Here is a 17671-nt window from a genome sequence, read left to right on the forward strand (position 1 = left end):
ATATATATATATATATATATATATATATATATATATATATATATATATATATATATACAAATGTGTGATATCATATTCAATAATTTCTACTCATATTCAATATATATTAGTATTATATGATTATAGTTAAGCTCCAGGTTTTCTTTTATGTTTTTCTTGAGATAGCTGCAGTTCTAAAATTGATTATGTTCAAAAGCTATTTCCTTTCATTAAGAATATTTCAAACTTTATAAATGTATATGTGACAAAACAAAATGTATACTGTCAACATGAGTCATTAAGTAAGATGTTAATTCTTTTAATATAATGATAATATAGGTACAAGTGTAGGTGTGTGGTTTAGAAGCTTGCTTCTCAACCATGTTGTCTCAGGTTCAGTTTCAATTCATGCTTACATGGGAAAGTGTCTTCTACTATAGCCCTGGCACTGACAAAAGCCTTGTGAGTGGATTTGGTAGATGAAAACTGAAAGAAGACTTTCGTATGTGTGTTTATGTGTGTGTGTGTACCTTTATTTTGACATAATGTGATGGTGGTAAATGAGTATCACTGTCATACGAACAATATTGTTTATTTCCAGCCTTCTGTGAAGAACATATCTGACTATGCAGAAATATCACCTTAGAAACAGGTGAGGGTTGGTGACAGGAATGGCGTCTAGCTGCAGAAAATCTGCCTCAACAAATTTCGTCTGACCCATACAAGCATTGAAAAATGTACCTTAAATGATGATGATGATGATGATTCTTGCAGTATTAAAAAAATATGGTGATGTTAAATGATGTTATATTTTTGTTTTTGTAGATACAGTTAGTGACAACTCTGAAGCAGCCAGTAATGATGCTGAAGAAGGCCAACCTTCAGTTCAGAACTTAGAGCAGCTTAATTTAAATGATTCTAACAGTGAAGATGATACAAATTTGCCAGTTGACAGTGAGTCAATAGAAGATCATAATGATAATTATGATGATGAAGATGATGAACCTGTAAATACACAAGGTATTTCGTTATGTTCTCTCTTGCTTTGCTTTGCTCCCATCTTTCATTTGTCTTCCATTTCTCTCCCTCTGTCTCTCTCTGGCTGGGTAGCCTTGTACCTCCTCTACGGCAAGACATCTGTTTCTACAAGATCACCTCCTCCAAATTCCCCCTCCCCTCTCAAAGATTCCTTGTTTTGCTTAGTTACTTGGTGACCTTGCCAGTGCAGGTGCCGCTTAAATAGCATCAAGTCCACGCTGTAAAGTGGTTGGCATTTGGAAGGGCATCTAGCTGTAAAAACCATGCCAAAACTGACCTTGCCAGTGCCGGTGCCTTTTAAAAAGCACTCAGCCCACTCTGCACAGTGACTGGTGTTAGGAAGGGCATCCAACCATAAAAAACCATGCCAAAACAGACACAGAAGTATGGTGCAGGCTTCTGTCTGGCCAGCTCCTGTCAAACCATCCAACTTATGCCAGCATGGAAGGAGGATGTTAAACAATAATGATGATGATTTCTGTGAAAGCAAATACACATATAATCTAGTCTTTGTAAAGAGTGCAGAAAATGGCAATAACTTTATTCTCACTTAATTTATTCAGATTCTAATTATTATATACTCAGTGCTTTGATATCTGACATTTTATATTTTTAATCAGATAATGAAAAAAAAAGAAATACTTTGTGGTTTTGTTGTTCTTACTTTTAAGATGAGAAAGTAAAAAAAAAATGATGTCGTCAAGTTTATTCTAAAGTGAAGCTATGAACCTTATATTTTCTGCCTCCCCCATTCCCATTTTATGATTTGCTCCAGATATACATGGTTGTAGACAGAATACTCTAACATAATATTAGCTTAAGCTAATGTCTTTCAATCAGTATTACCTCAAAAGGATAAGATGGTTGTTGGGGTGTTTGTGTGCATATGTGTTTGAACATTGGAGCTCTTCTCATCTGTTAACAAGGAGTATAAATTTAGAAGCTTGACTGGAAGACTCTCATTAGCAACATATATGGTGTGGTTAAGAAGTTTGCTTTGCAATCATATCGCTTCAGTTTCCATCTTGTTGCTTGGCATCTCAGACAAGTGCCTTCTCTGTTACGGTCTTAGGTTGACCAATGCTTTGCGAATGATATTTGACAGGAAGAAACTATACAATAGATCATCTCAAACACTCACACACACACACGTGTATTTATATATATATGCATCGTATGTATATATTTGCATTGCCACCACAAAGTCCACCTAGTCATTCAAGTGACTATCTATGTGCCAACTATCAGTCTGGCTTGGGAGTTAAACAAGAATAACAACGATAAATGTTTCTTATTACACTAAATAGAAACAATACGCCTTTTAACCGTTTATAAGAATTCTTTCTTGTATCATGATATGTCTTTATTTCTTTTATAGAGGAGATGGACTCCTTATTACGTCACTGCTTCCTTTGTGCCTTGAAATCTAAAGTTAAAGAAAAAGAACTCCCTATAATGACAATAAATTTTTACCGAAATCATATGAAAGCTTTTTGGTTAGTAAACAGTTGTTTTGTTTTAAAAATATAAATTTTGACCAAAATTTGATTTTCACTCCCTTTCTGCCCGTTTTGAGGATGTTTTTTTTTTTTTTTTTTTTTGGTATTCCTTCTGCTTTGTAATACAACTAAACATGTTCAGCTACTTTCCATGAAATTCTTTAAGATGATATATACTGTCTGTATTTATAATGTGGTTCTTTCTTTTAAACATCTTCAGTTTAAACGAACAGAATTGTAGCATTTCTGTTGTAGCCTTTGACTGAGTTCTTGAGAACATCCTTCAGTCCCAGTTACTGTTGCATTGACACTGTAGACATGACTAGGCAGGTTTTTCCTAATGATTTCAATCTATGTGGATGGAAAATGATCTTTGAGTGACTAATTTTAAGAAAGGTATTCAACTGTAGTAAATATAAACTCTAATATCTTATACTAGTGTCTCGTATATTTTCAGAATGCTCCAATTCATGCCAACATTGAAAAATAGTTGTATAAATTTTAAATAGAAACCAGTAAGTGCAGATCAATAATCAATGATTAAATGTATACAAATTTAATGAGTAGTTTTTGTGATACATTTTAGATTAAAACACTTAGCAGCAGATATATTTTTTAATTATTAAATGTGTTAACTCTGTTTGCTGGGCAACAGTGATTTATGTGCAATTAATTCTGAATGTAGATTTAATTACAATAAACAAAAATAGTATAATTTAAGTAATACTGATGGCTAAAATATATTTTCTGAAAACAGAAGATAGATATAATATAGAGAACAGTGTTTCCCCAGACTGAAATGTAGTTTATCAAATGTATTTTATAAATTATATGAAATCTAGTTCTAAGAATATTTCTATTTTTAAAGATATGATAATCATTGAATTTTTTTCTTTTCTTTTCATTTTCCCAGTTTAGCATTTTCATATATATTTCTTTATTTCTTCTTACTTCCCTTTTATTCTGTCCTTAATTTTCTATAGTTGTAATCAACCAGTATCTTTATTTTTGATTGTAGCCCTGAAGGTAAAACACTTGAAGTTAAGAAATCTTCCTATAAAAAGGTAAATTTCCTGATCACTAAAACTTATTATCCAGTAGATGAAATAACTGAGTTAAAACACACCTGCATTTTAATCAACTAATACTTGTGAGTTTGATTCCCAGATCAGGCTGTGTGTTGTGCTCTTGAGCAAGACACCTTATTTCATGTTGATCTAGTTCACTCAGCTGTAGAAATGAGTTGCAATGTCACTGGTACCAAGCTGTATCGGCATTTGCTTTTCCCTCAGTAGTGTGGAGAGGGGAGGCTGGTATGCATGGGCAACTGCAGGTCTTCCATAAACAACCTTACTCAGATTGTTCCTTGGAAGGTAACTTTCTGGGTGCAAACCCATGGTCTTTCATGATTGAAGAGGGTCTTTACTCTTTTGTTTACCCTTTTATTTGTTGCCAGTAACTACAACCATTTATTATGCTTGTTTTCCTTTCTCTGTTATATTCTTAGTGTTACTGTTAATAACAGTTAAATATGTCTTAAAATTACATAAAGTTAAAATGTGCTGTGTGCCTTTTGTAGAAAGTATTCTGAGCAAGGTGGGTTTAGGTGTACTAAAGAAGTATCGGACTGTGACATGCAATGCCATAAGTAAGATGTAATAAAAAGATGTTTGTCTTGTACACTCTATCCAACTCTTGTCAGTATAAGAAACCATATATTAACCCATTAGCATTTAGATTACTGTATCATGTAATCCCTATTCATTCACATTGTTTTGAATTATCTTGTAATTGCAAGATTTTGATGATGTGGTTGTTTATTTTTAGTATGACATTGTAAGGTAGGTGTAAGAGGCCAAATCCACTCAGTTTGAATATAAAACAGAATATTTGGGCCAAATATAACCAGTTTAAATGCTAAAGGGCTTAAATCAACAATGATGAGGAAATAGAACTTCTATAGCTGCCTTTGTGATGTTTCCTGTTGACACTGAAATGAAATATGTGATTACCATAAACACTTAAAAATTTAAACTCCTTAGTTTGATGAAGTTAATTAAACTTACATGGACTTGGGAAATAAATTACAGTTTGAAATTCAGTATGAAATTGTTTCTTTATGAATCAGAATTAAGGGGATTTTTTTTTTATCACCTTTGCTGTATGATGTCTTCTATTTTCATTTAATTTTGTGAATAAAAAAAATCATTTTACTCTTTCTCAGCTTTCAAAATTTCTCCAAGAAATGCAAGATAATGATTTTATAAAAGTGGCCCCAAAAAGTAAAGGTGTTGATGAAATAATATGGTTAAATAAAGACCATGCAAAGTAAGATTACAACTCAATTTTTATTTTCTTTATAGTTTTAAAATTTAATTAGTAATTTTCTTGTATAAGGTGATGGTTTAAAAAAAAAAAACACTTGATGCCTAACTTTTTTTTTGTGCATTTAAGACAAGCTATCATACCTAAAAAAAACCAGACTTCAATCTAAGTTGGGACTATATTGGTTATGCTATCATATAATGTTTGGTTGTGTGAAATGTAGCCTAATACAGCATGTTTCAGTTTATACTTCTTTGTATAGTTGACTTGTGCAATGCAAATTGCATAATTCATTTGCAGAGCAAACTATACTCACCTTCCTGTGAATAGGCCTATAAAAATTGTCTTGGTTTTGAGATTTCAGGATGGTTATTGTAAAACTACCAGTAGAAGGTTGAGTAAATGATATATTAATGTATCTGCTAATGTATCATAGTGCTTCTGGGTTATACACTTTCTTCTCCTTGATCTCATTGCATGAAGCTGTTGCATGTTAATACCAGATCAACTCAGAATCCTCCACGTGATAGTCTGGTGTGCTATTCATCATGAGATTTAGTTCTCATCAGCTTAACGTCATAAAGCTAGTACTGGCCTTCAGATATTATTTTAGGGTACAAAAGGTTTTTACTTATTGAAAAACTGATGGGAGACTATAAGCTTCATAAAACTATCATTGGCCTTCAGATACTTTTTAGAGGTTTGAAAGGTGTATTTACTTTGAGAAAACTGGAGATTGTAAGCTCCAGGCAGTTTTTCTTGAATTGAAACTTGATAGTTGAATATATTATAAAGATCTTGTGGATATCCACATTATTTTTGATTAAATATCAAAGGTAAGGTTAAGAAATGATTAAAGACAAGGTATGTGAAAGAAGATAAATTTTGCAACCATATCTTCTTGGAAAGATGACAAAGTAACACTTAAAATCTCTGATTATCTCAGAAAAATGTATTCAAAATGCATGCTCAGCATTTCTTGCTCTTTACATCAGAGCTTTATGTCTATTAGTATTTGTATGCTGCAATGAGGACGTTAGGAAACCTTTGTGGACTAAAGAGAAGATATTTGGTACTGAGGTTATATTGGAGATTTATTTTCAATAAAAATTTCTATATTTTTGTAGACTTAGAGATTTGATTGTTCCTGATATTACGGAACAAGCAAAAGAGTCTGAGGATGATTTTCAACTACCCAAAATTACTGAAATACGGATTGTGACAGCAGCAGTTTTGCCAGTTTTGAAGGAATATGGTTATGAGTAAGTTAGATGTTTAATTTTATTTCAATCGGTGTCAATAGTATCTCCTTTCTCTCTGGACACTGCTGAAGAAATTCAAGAGCCAGTTGGTGTCTTTAAACTAAGTGGTTAAGTGCATTTTCAAATCTCTTATTATCTTAAGATAATATGAGATTTGGCAGTTATTTCTAGCAGGTTGAACCACTGTGTAGGGTTCCATTACCACCACCATTGACTGGAGAAAGAGAGTTTCTGATATGTGTGTGTCTGAATCTATTGAGCTGTGGAAAATGTTTGATCAAAAGTGAATTCAAATTCACTGATCTAGTTTCTTGAACATTCAAAGTTATCATCAAAGTCATAGTTTCAACGTCCACCTTTCCATTCTTGTATAGATTGGATGAAGCTTAATAAGGCAAATTTTCCAAGGTTGAACATCCTTCCTGTCATCAACCCTCACTTGTTATCAAGCAAGGTTTCCTGTAGCCAGACATGATTTTTCAGAATATTGGAAACAAATAATGCATCTTCGATGATAGTGACACTCATTCACAAATATGTGATTTCAAGACAAAGATTCACCCTGCCACACACACACACTTTTTTTAAAGTTTTTCAGAAATATAGGACACAATTCCAGTCATGCTTCTGTTTTTTAACAAGTAAGAAATTCATCAAATGTGTGTTAATTTTTTTTCTATTTGAATACAATTGTATTTTTACTTTAACTAATCAATAGTTTTTCTTCTAATTTTAACAATGCCAGCAAAGGAAGTACTATGCTACCAGCAGATGTGAGAACTGTCATAACAGATTATGTAAAAAAAAACCAATTACCGTTTGATAAAAGCCAAAGGTAAGAATAAACATAGAAGGTGGGCAATAATCACACACCAAAACATTTCATATTTTATTTATATCATTATTATTATTATGTTGTTGTTGTTCATTCATTTTGTTCATCATGTATAAGTATGTGTGAAATCATCATTATTTTTTATTTTATTCAATTTCAATAAAATTGAAGCATGTCTTTGACAATTCTGGAGCATATTGAAGTTTTTTGGGTGGTTTCCCCTGAATTCTAATTTCCAAATTCTTTAACTATGGACATGCTTTATGGACCTCCATCCAGCCATCATCTCTGCCCACTGTTCTTGGGAGGACCGATGGGATAGTCCTCAGGTACCTCCTCCACAGAGTGCTTTCAGAAAAAACTGCCATTAAACTTCCCAATTGGATTCCTAAGCGTGACCAATTGAGGCTTTGGGTATCATCCAACCATCTCATTCTTGGTCCGCCACTAGGTCTCCTGCTGGTTGGCTTGACTTGAAGAATTTGTCTTCTGGTTTCTTTATATGACATTTTAATCACATGTAAAAAGCATCCAGTCAACACAGTAAAGTGGTTGGCATTTGGAAGGGCAGCCAGCTGTAAAAACCATGCCAAAACAGACCTCGCTGCTGCAGGTTCCACATAAAAAGCACTCAGTCCACTCTGTTGGGTGCTTGATGTTAGGAAGGGCATCCAGCCATAAAAACCCTGCTAAAACAGATAGTGAAGCCTGCTCTTTTCCCTCCAAGTGATACATCCTGTAACTCTGCAGTTTTGAGGACTGGTGGAATACTAGTCTCTTACTTGAAAACACTCAGAGGGCATTTTATCATCATCATACATCCATTTTCCATGCTAGCATGGGTTGGATGGCTTGACAGGAGCAGGCAAGCTTGAAGACTGTGCCAAGCCCCATTGTCTGCTTTGGCATGATTTTTATAGCTGGATGCCCTTTCTAATGCCAACCACTCTAGAGATTGGACTTGGTATTTTTCATGTGGCACCAGCACTAGCGAGGTATTTCTTTTCCCTATTCTACCTTCTTTGTTAATGGTGAAGGTGACTGCAACAACAGCTGCCACCAACACCAACACCACCATTATCATCTACCTAGGCTTCTTAGCATGATAGTAAAGCAAAATCTTCTTGTTGCAGTATGGTGCAGTTGGATCCTGTTTTAGCGGAAATTGTTCTGCGTTCTGGTGAAAACAACAAATTTTACTTAGGCTGGAAAGACCTGATATCAAGGTAAGATTAACACCATACACACACACATATCACCATTCCTCACTATCTACCTACTGTGAACTTTGATGTAAAATGAGTGGCTTTGTGATCCTGTCATTCAAGTTTCATGTTTAAAACCATTTATATTTAAGGATTGAGTGCAAGCGTGGCTGTGTTAAGAAGTTTCCTCCCCAACCATACAGTCTCGGGTTCAGTCTCACTGCATGACACCTTGGGGCAAGTGTCTTCTACCATGGCCTTTGATCAACCAAATCCTTGAGTGGAGCTGGCAGATGGAGACTGACAGAAGCCCGTTTTGTGTATGTCTGTATGTATGTGTGTGTTTTACTGTCTCCTTGCCTTGACTTGTTGAGATAGTTGTTAATGAGTGTCATCATTATTGTAAGCAATGTCCTTCATTTTCAATCTTCTTTGAAAACATCTCTGTTCATGGAGAATATTATCACATTACTTGGAAGCAAGTGAGGGTTGGAGACAGGAAGAGCATCTGGTTGTAGAAAATCTGCCTCAGCAAATTGTCTGACCCGTGTGAATATGAAAAGTGGATGTTAAAATGATGATGATTAGAGTCATGTGATCATATGACCAACCAGGCTAGTCACAATGTGTCTTTTGCATTGTTTTAGCCTTCAAATGATGCTGGCTAGGTGAGCAGGCCAACATTCCCTCCTGATCGATAGGGGTACAGGAGTAACATGAAATGAAGTGTTTTGCTCAAGAACACAATGTGCTGCCCAATCAGGGAATTGAGCCCACGATCTAGCAGTCGTGAGTGCAATAGCCTAACTATTAGGCCTTACACCTTCACTGTAATTTGAGTAGTAGACTCATTAGTGGAGGCGCAATGCCCCAGTGGTTAGGGCAGCGGACTCGCGGTTTCGATTCCCAGACCGGGCGTTGTGAGTGTTTATTGAACGAAAACGCCTAAAGCTCTACGAGGCTCTGGCAGGGGATGGTGGCGAACCCTGCTGTATTCTTTCACAACTTTCTCTCACTCTTACTTCCTGTTTCTGTTGTACCTGTAATTCAAAGGGTCAGCCTTGTCACACTGTGTCACGCTGAATATCCCCGAGAACTACGTTAAGGGTACACGTGTCTGTGGAGTGCTCAGCCACTTGCACGTTAATTTCACGAGCAGGCTGTTCCGTTGATCGGATCAAATGGAACCCTCGACATCGTAAGCAACGGAGTGCCGACAACAACAGAAGTAGACTCATTTACATGTATGCATTTCTCTTTCAGATTTATGAAAAACATGCAGGTAGCTCATGAATTAAAGATTCCTGGAAAGGTACCCATACTGAAGAAAGGTCCTCTCCAGAATATCAACATAGAGGTTCAGAAAAGAGCCAGCAACAAACGGGTAAGTTTTTCAAAATATCTGGCTCTCTAAACTTCTCATTGTTTTCACATAGCAATGTTCCAGTTATGTGACAGTATTCAGCCTTACTTCTTTGTTAACTCAGCTGGCTGCATGCCTACATGATAAAACCCGGAAACTAGTGATGGTCTGCATTGGTTAAAAAAAAAAATGCAAAATGGTGCATGGTGTTCCATGAGAAGGGAATTTTAATCTTTCTAACCTTAGTCTTTCTTGGCCCACTCTTACAGCATAGCCTTCCTGTAAATATAATCTTAGCCCACTTTTCTTACGTAGTTTACCTATAATATACCTTGAATCATTCTTTCAACTGCTTTCGTCATATAGGCTGGGATCACTGTTATATCAGCTTTTCTGTAATATAACATAGCTTTCCTGTTAGATAGCCATAGCCTTTTGTGGATCAGATATAGCATTTTTGTAAATGTCCTTCCCAACGCCAATTATATTATATTATTTTTGTAAGTCAACACTGTGTTCTATTGTGTTAGCAGTGCTATTACATCACTTGTTAAGGTTATCTATAGAAATCATAGCCAGCATTGATTTTGTTATGACGTTTGGTATTTGAGATGCTTGATGTAAACAATAAGATCATAAATGATTAATGGGTTGGATGGATGCTGATAAAAGCAAAAACTCCTGAAATATGGCGTGTATGCCCATTACCCATTTTTGATCTTGTTTACATTCAGGTGTCTCGGATACGGAAAGTCGTAACTGAAATCAGTGCTGACTGTAATTTCTATTGAATATCTATAGAGATAACCTAAACAAGTGATATGCATGTTAGCTTCCAAAAGGCTTATAGAAAAGAAATGTGATGGCTCATGCGAGTCTTGCAAATATACTGCCACAACTCTCCAGTGGTTTGTGAGGTAGCTGTGTTAATGATTGAATAAGTCAAATCCGCTTCTCGTTATCTTTCATTAACCCTTTAGCATTCAGATTATTCTGTCAAAAGTAATGCTTATTTATTCGCAGTTTTGAATTAACCATGCATTATCTTTTTTCTTTTAAGATTTTGATGAGGTGACTTAAATTTTAGAATGATATTGCTGGGTTGGTGTGAGAGGCCACATCTGGCCAGTTTGAAGATAAAACAGAATATTTTGGCTGGATATGGCTGATTCTTAAATACTAAATGGTTAATTTGTTACTGGTTTGTCACTTTCAGGTTACTATTGTACGAAATTTAGAATCATTAGGAATTTGTCCTGAAGAATTTGCACACCATGTCAGTGTTGGTGTTGCCTGCAGCACAAGTGTATTCCAGGAGACGGGCAAACATGTTTTGATACAAGGCAATCAAGTAAATTTTGTTGAAAAAGCACTGATTAGTAAGTTGCATCTAAATTTTCTCTATGTATCATTCTCGATTTTTATACCCCCCACAGTTATAATTAATATTTTTCTTGCATCACAGATAAATATAAAGTACCACGAAGAATGGTTACTGGATTAGAGTATGCACCCAAGACAAAAAAGACTAAAGGTAAAAGATAATCAAAAAGGACTCTGAACAAAGATTATCTTCCGAAACTGCTTAGTCCTAAGAAGTCTGTGCAATCACAACACACCAACTGAATGAAATTCTTCCATTTGAATGTCTGAGAGAGGAAATAAGGTTGAACATGCATGTCCTGTATTGACTGTAACTTGTATGTATTGGCCAGCAAAATAAAAGAATAGATTTATCAATTTTTATTATAGTAATTTAGTGTTTGGAAAAGTTTGCTTTCCCTTCTTCACATTTATGTGAAATGAAAATATTGATTGAAGGTGTTCTGATATAGTTTTTAGCTTTCCATCTACATTTATGATGAAATTGGTTTTGCTTATTAAATAGGAAAATGTGGGTGTGTGGCAAGACACTTGCTTCCCAACCATGTGTCTCCATGTTCAGTCTCACTGCATGGCACCTCTAGCCTTGTGAGTGGATTTGGTAGTTGGAAACTGAAAGAAGCTTGCTGTCATCGTTGTTTGACAACTGGTGTTGGTGTGTTTACATCTTGACTTAGCAGTTTCGCAAAAGTGACCAATAGAGTAAGTACTAAGCTTTAGTCCTAGGGTCAATTTGTTTAAAAAAAAAAACTTTGAAGGCAATGCTCCAGCATGGCCAGTCAAATGACAAACAAAAGAATATACAGAGGTTGCTGTGTCTATGACAATGGCTACCTGTTTCAGTCATTGGACTAGATTACCCTCGAAAGGATTTAGTTGAACATATTGACCCCAGTACATATTAAGCCTAGTGCTTATCGGTCTCCTTTTGCTTAAGTACTAAGTCACTTGCCAAAGGTGCCATCCAGTGGGACTGAACATATGTGGAAGCAAGCTTCTTACCATACAACCAAACCTACCTCTATATGTTAATCTATTTTTAGTTTCTATCTTCTCTTGCATAACTCAATTTGACAGGGTTCACTTTTAGAGTATACACAAGTTGTGGTGGTAGAAATAAGATAAATAATAATAATTATTATTATTTTGGAACCGAACTTGAAATCTTGGGGTTAGTAGTGGTTAAGAGCGCAGGTTACTAACCCCAAGATTCCTAGTTCAATTCCAAGCAGTGACCTGAATAATAAGCAGATAAATATTCATATAACAACAGTAACTGTTGTTATTGAACTCCACAGTTCTAAGTGGGAGAATGTGGGCTCTAAGCTAATCTCTGTTGGCAGTTGATTAGAATTACTCAACCGATACATGAATGGTAAATACTAGTCAGGAAGTGTAGTCAAATAATGTGGACTTAGGATTTGAACTCAAAACATAAGCAGGGGATTAGATTCCAATTTGTCCCAGTCCCTAATTTCTTTTACCTCTGCCTTAGAAAAAGCATTGTTTTCGGTTTGTCCATGGACACGATATCTCAAGAACCACTGGATGGATTCGGATGAAACTTTCTGGCATGTTAGGCCTCGTGACTGGCACAAACCAATTAGATTTTGGGATTTATCCGGTACTGCACTTCATTTTTAGTATTCGTATTTATTTCAGATATTCTCATTTTAATTTGACTATCAGTACTTCTGATCCTTTAGCATTTAATCCAGCACCAATATTCTACCTGTCATGTTAAAACTGACCCAATCCAATGACTAAAAAAACACTACAATGTCATTCTAAAGAATATACAAAAACACCATTGAAATCTTGAAGTTACAATATGTGACTAATTCAAAACAAAGTGAAGAAATAAGCATTACATTTGATAAAGAAATCTGAATGCTATTTTGGAATATCTTATTCAATATCTCTGCCAGTAAATGCATTAGTTTAAAATGCTACAGATTAATAGCAACATAAACACAAGAACATGCAAAAATCATAGGTTATACATATGTTCAGCACCAAACTCAGCAGTTGCATTTGTATGCAGGAGAATATCTTAACCCCTTTTGTGACCATATTCCTAGTATATCTTACCTCTTATCTCAGCTAAGGCTAATACTGCATTCTTGAGATATGAGTTAGTTCAGGCTGTTAGCAAATGCAACTGAGTTATTGTGCTTGGTTTATGTAGTCATAACTACTTTTGTGAAGATAGTTCAGTGATTGAAAGAAATGCTTTTTTCAAAAGGACACAGTTGTAACCAGTTACAAGAAGAAAAAAAAGAGGATGGGGAGTCTTGGCACATGATCATGCCTCTCATTTGGTATTGAATAGGTGCCTCTCTTGACAGCAACACAAGTGTTCTCGACTGCTAAAGGACAATGATCAAGTATGACTTTCATAAGGCAATTTTAAAACTTTACTCTTCACACCTGCACAGAAATGTTTTAAGTATTTGTAAAAGTGGTCGAAATTGGCACATTTTATAGTTTGATTTGTTAACCATGCAATTAGAGCTAGAATGGTACCCATTGTCTCATAAAATTTAGTGGTAAAGGTAAGATTTATAACATTAAATGACAGCCATCATATTTCCTTTTATAATATAAAATTGTTTCTCAATTTTCTCATCAACTGAATGGGTAAAATACTAGAACTGACAGTTTCTCATACAAGAAATGCAACTGAAAGAAACAAATGTACTCAAGAGAACCTTGCTCTGCTCAAATGTTTTGTTTATCAGACAAAATGAATGGTTCAAATTTTGGATATTTTGTCAGTACATTCTTTAACACTCCACAAAAAGAAAATTCATCTTGAAAATTGGCCCCCTACATAAAACAGGTCAAGCAACTAAATTCAGATCTTTTACTGCCACTGCTCTGTGTAGAATAAAATTTTAAAACTATTTTGTTTCCAATTTGAACAAGTTAAGCTTAATGTTTCTCTTGCTAAAGCTCAATATTAAATGAAATTGGGAAATTGACTATGAAAAAAAAACAAAAACAAAAAAAAACACACAAATCTGAAGGAATTTTATTAATTTTAAATACAAATAGTTTTGAATTCACTATATGGCCAAGCTAAATACTGCATACAATAAAAAATAATCCTTAACTGTCAAAAATATTTTACCTATGGAACCAGAGCAGCAGTGTAGATGCCAATAGTGGGGGAAAACCTGAATTCTATTTCAATTTCTTTCTACCCATCTTTAATTCTAAAGACTCAATTTTGTTTATACTTTTCACTGTATCATACTTTTTATATGGATATACATATTGCATTTGAAAACGAGTTTGTTGCAGTTTTCATAAACACATTGACTTCTAAAGAGAGTGTTTTTGCATCAAACGAAATCATCTGCTTTTAATGACCCGATCCACATAAGACGAAGAAATATATCAGCAAATGCATACATTGAGCTCATATCTTTTCAAGGTAATAAAGCAATAAGAATCATTGCAGTTTATATCCCTACAATCCTAAGGACTACACGATATTTGAAAATCGGAAAGAGGTTTTAAATGATAGGGGAGGGGGTCAATATTCAAACAGTAAGATTTGCATATTGATGTTTTCTTATAGTTGGAAAAAGTTCCTTCATACACCACAATGAAGAAACAATCCTTCAAGGCTTCACTTTACAGAAAGAACAATGGTAATTTAAGCAATACAAGTCAAGGCACTTGCAATTTGAGTGAAAATTATAGACACTATTAACTGCAACACTAAACTTAACTAAAAACATGAAAATAAATTATGTTATTTAAATTTCTACAGACTCCCCACCCCATCCCTTTTTTTGTAGAACAAAATGAATATCTACAAGTTCAGCTATAAGCAGTAAGGAAATGTGTAAGCTGTAACAAGAATATCCCTAAAGCTTAAAATACAATCTATGATTAAATTTTAAAATGAGGTAGTTCAAATGTTTCCTGCCAGGACTTAAATATTTGATGCTGACACCTATTTGACCTATTCAAGATAAAACTTTAAAAGTGGAACCAAATTATACAAAAATTAGTAAACCATCTACAATATTAAGACTATGCTCAGAAGATGAGTAAAATATAACCAGATAATATATAAAGGAAAAAAAAATGACATGGAAATAAACGGAATCATGCCATTTAGAATTTATTTCAAACTCCATACAATGTTTACACTAGGACAAATTAGTTTCATTTACTATATACATAGAATTTTGGAATCAAATATTTCAATGAATTAGTATGAAATGTGTTACAGAAGAGCCTCCTCATTATAGATGATTTATTACCATGTTGGTCCTACATTTTCTAAAATGAAGGTTTAAAAAAAAACAAAAAAGTTAGTAGTAAACAAATCACTGCCAACATGTCAGTTGAAAATGTCATTCATTAGATGCACAATCAAACACTGCAATCAGCTTGAGTTTCATCGGATGCTTCAAAGATATTGCTTTTAAATCAAAAGCATCTCACATCCAAATACTTGATAAAGTAAAGAATATGGCTATGACAAGTCTGAGAATCACCTTGTGAGCAAGCAGGGAAATAAGGTAAAATCCTACAGATTAATAGCAACATAGAGGTAAGAACATACAAAAATAATAGGTTATACATATGTTCAGCACCAAACTCAGCAGTTGCATTTGTATGCAGGAGAATATCTTAACCCTTTTGTGACCATATTCCTAGTATATCTTACACTATAAAGGTTCAATTCATTTCAATTTGTGGAGGGATTTAGTAAAATAGTTTCATTAAAGTTGCATTTTAGAAGACAATTTACCAATTGATTTTTAAATATAAATACAAACATGTTTAGTAGCAGAGACCCATAGGTGGTCCCAGGCAGGTTGGTATCAAAAGGGTTAAAAGATAGAGATAATATTAAGAGGGGAGAATAAAAAGTTTGATCTAATTTTATTCCATAATTATTACATCTATTAAATAGAAAGACATTTGTATGAAGAGCCATGTTATATGTCTGGATATTATTCAAAAGCCAGTCATAATCAAACAACAAAAAAAGTATACAGACAAAACCAATAGATAATCAAAAAGAAAGTCAGTAATGTTTGGTTGTCTTGGTCTGCACAATATTATATGTATCTAGCAATAAAGAAGTAGATTAGACCATAATTGCAAAGTTACTCCATTTTTACACTCTTCAGAATACCAAGAGCTGTATAGATTTCATTAACAAGAAATTCTAATTTAGGATTAAATTAATGGAGATCAGGGTAACATAAGTATGTTAGAGAGGGGAGAAAATTTCATGGAAGTTTTGTAGATGATATATGGAATCTTCTAGATATGGTTAGAACAAAAAAAATAATAAATAAAAGGAAGCATGAATAAAATAAGCAGAAAGATCTATCAAGCTGAAAGAGCGACAATGAATGAACATTATCAATTGAAAAAGGAGGAGGGTGTAGAATAAAAATCTAATGTTTTTTTTTGCTTTTCTTTTTTTTTTTTTAAAGGTGGAAACTATCAATGGGAGGCACACTGAACTCGGGATTGACCCATGTGATCATCCTCATCATCATCATAAGCTTCAGTGCGTTGAGACCTATAACGTTGTTCTTTTGGATTAAATTCTGACAGAACACATGCTTCTGCAGTAACTGGAATGTTCACAGGTCTACGTTCAGGCAGCAGTTTTTCAAGTTCTACCAATTTGTCTGAGGGAATAAAATTTGATGGTGGGAATTTGACAGTAAATTTTATGATCAAAACTCCTTTTTCAAATGGGTCACGATATATAGGCATACCCTCACCAACAACACACTTGATGTCTCCATGTTTGAGAACCTCACCTGAAAATAAAGTATTTTTTATTTAAAACATTGATTAAAATTTTTTTAAAATCAAACATTAGAAAAAGAAAAAACAATTCACAAGAAATAGCATTTAAGCCTTAATAATTTTGAAGTACATTTCTACAACTGAATTTTTAACATAGCAAACAAGTATGAAATAGAGACTAGAATCAGTGTAACCACAAAGGAAAGTTATGTGTATCCCCTAAGGAATGTAACAATGGTTGCAGCAAGGCTTGAACTCCAAGCTATGAAATTCTAATTTAGTAACTTGGTACTTTAATCTATTAAATCTCATTCTCTAAAGCAAGGGTTTGTACTTTATTGCATCAATGTTAGGTTAGTATAATTGATATAGCAGTTACAAAACTGGACATATGCAGATTGCTGAAACAAATAGTTGTTTGCAGTTAAATCATATCACCTTGGAAATTTATTCCAAAAATTTTTAACTCAAATAACAGTATATTCAAAAGCCTCGCCCAAACAATGCTTTGAGAAGCTACTCTGTACATTGCAAATACACAGCAGCAAGTCAAAAGTCATGGCAGTGAATGAAGTAGATTTATTTTAAAAGTCCTTCAGAATTAAATCAGGGGGTCAACCAATTATGGAGGCTAATTTGAATAAATGTTGATGTACAGCAGACTGGTTAAATATAAATGAAGACATAAATAAACTCACCGGGTAAACTAGTTGCAACTAAAATACGATCATCTAAAGTGGGAATAGTTTTCTGAAACCCACATAAGGCTTCTGTAAGGGTCAGTGAAATTGGCATTTCAAGATCAGCTCCATTACGACGGAAAAGTTCATCATCTTGTTCATCCAAAACTATGATAACATCTCCTGCTTCCATTTTTGGAAATTGATCACCATCACCAGCAAATCGAAATGTCTGACCATCTTTCATACCTTTAAAATACAAATTTTTAAAATGTTGAAACCAACTTCTAAAAACTTAATCTATAA

General features: G+C 34.2%; 2 protein-coding genes across 4 annotated transcripts in view; one reads left to right on the plus strand and one right to left on the minus strand.

The window, feature by feature from the left end:
* Nucleotides 1-11250, plus strand: part of LOC106873301 (eukaryotic translation initiation factor 2D) — a 47203-nt gene extending 35953 nt beyond the window's left edge. For all 3 annotated transcript variants that reach the window (XM_014920613.2, XM_014920610.2, XM_014920614.2), the window contains 10 exons: nt 805-999; nt 2396-2513; nt 3535-3580; nt 4741-4844; nt 5969-6103; nt 6849-6938; nt 8072-8164; nt 9407-9527; nt 10723-10885; nt 10972-11250. In XM_014920613.2, coding sequence (XP_014776099.1) covers nt 805-999; nt 2396-2513; nt 3535-3580; nt 4741-4844; nt 5969-6103; nt 6849-6938; nt 8072-8164; nt 9407-9527; nt 10723-10885; nt 10972-11051 — 1145 coding nt within the window. In that variant the 3' untranslated portion in view covers nt 11052-11250. The remainder of the gene's footprint in view (nt 1-804; nt 1000-2395; nt 2514-3534; nt 3581-4740; nt 4845-5968; nt 6104-6848; nt 6939-8071; nt 8165-9406; nt 9528-10722; nt 10886-10971) is intronic.
* A 3726-nt stretch (nt 11251-14976) lies between these two features.
* Nucleotides 14977-17671, minus strand: part of LOC106873300 (dnaJ homolog subfamily A member 1) — a 15178-nt gene continuing 12483 nt past the window's right edge. The window contains exons 5-6 of the mRNA XM_014920609.2: nt 17384-17614; nt 14977-16696 (exon numbers count right to left, since the gene is read on the minus strand). Coding sequence (XP_014776095.1) covers nt 16371-16696; nt 17384-17614 — 557 coding nt within the window. The 3' untranslated portion in view covers nt 14977-16370. The remainder of the gene's footprint in view (nt 16697-17383; nt 17615-17671) is intronic.

The sequence above is a fragment of the Octopus bimaculoides genome, chromosome 18 (assembly GCF_001194135.2).
Source record: "Octopus bimaculoides isolate UCB-OBI-ISO-001 chromosome 18, ASM119413v2, whole genome shotgun sequence".
NCBI lineage: Eukaryota > Metazoa > Mollusca > Cephalopoda > Octopoda > Octopodidae > Octopus > Octopus bimaculoides.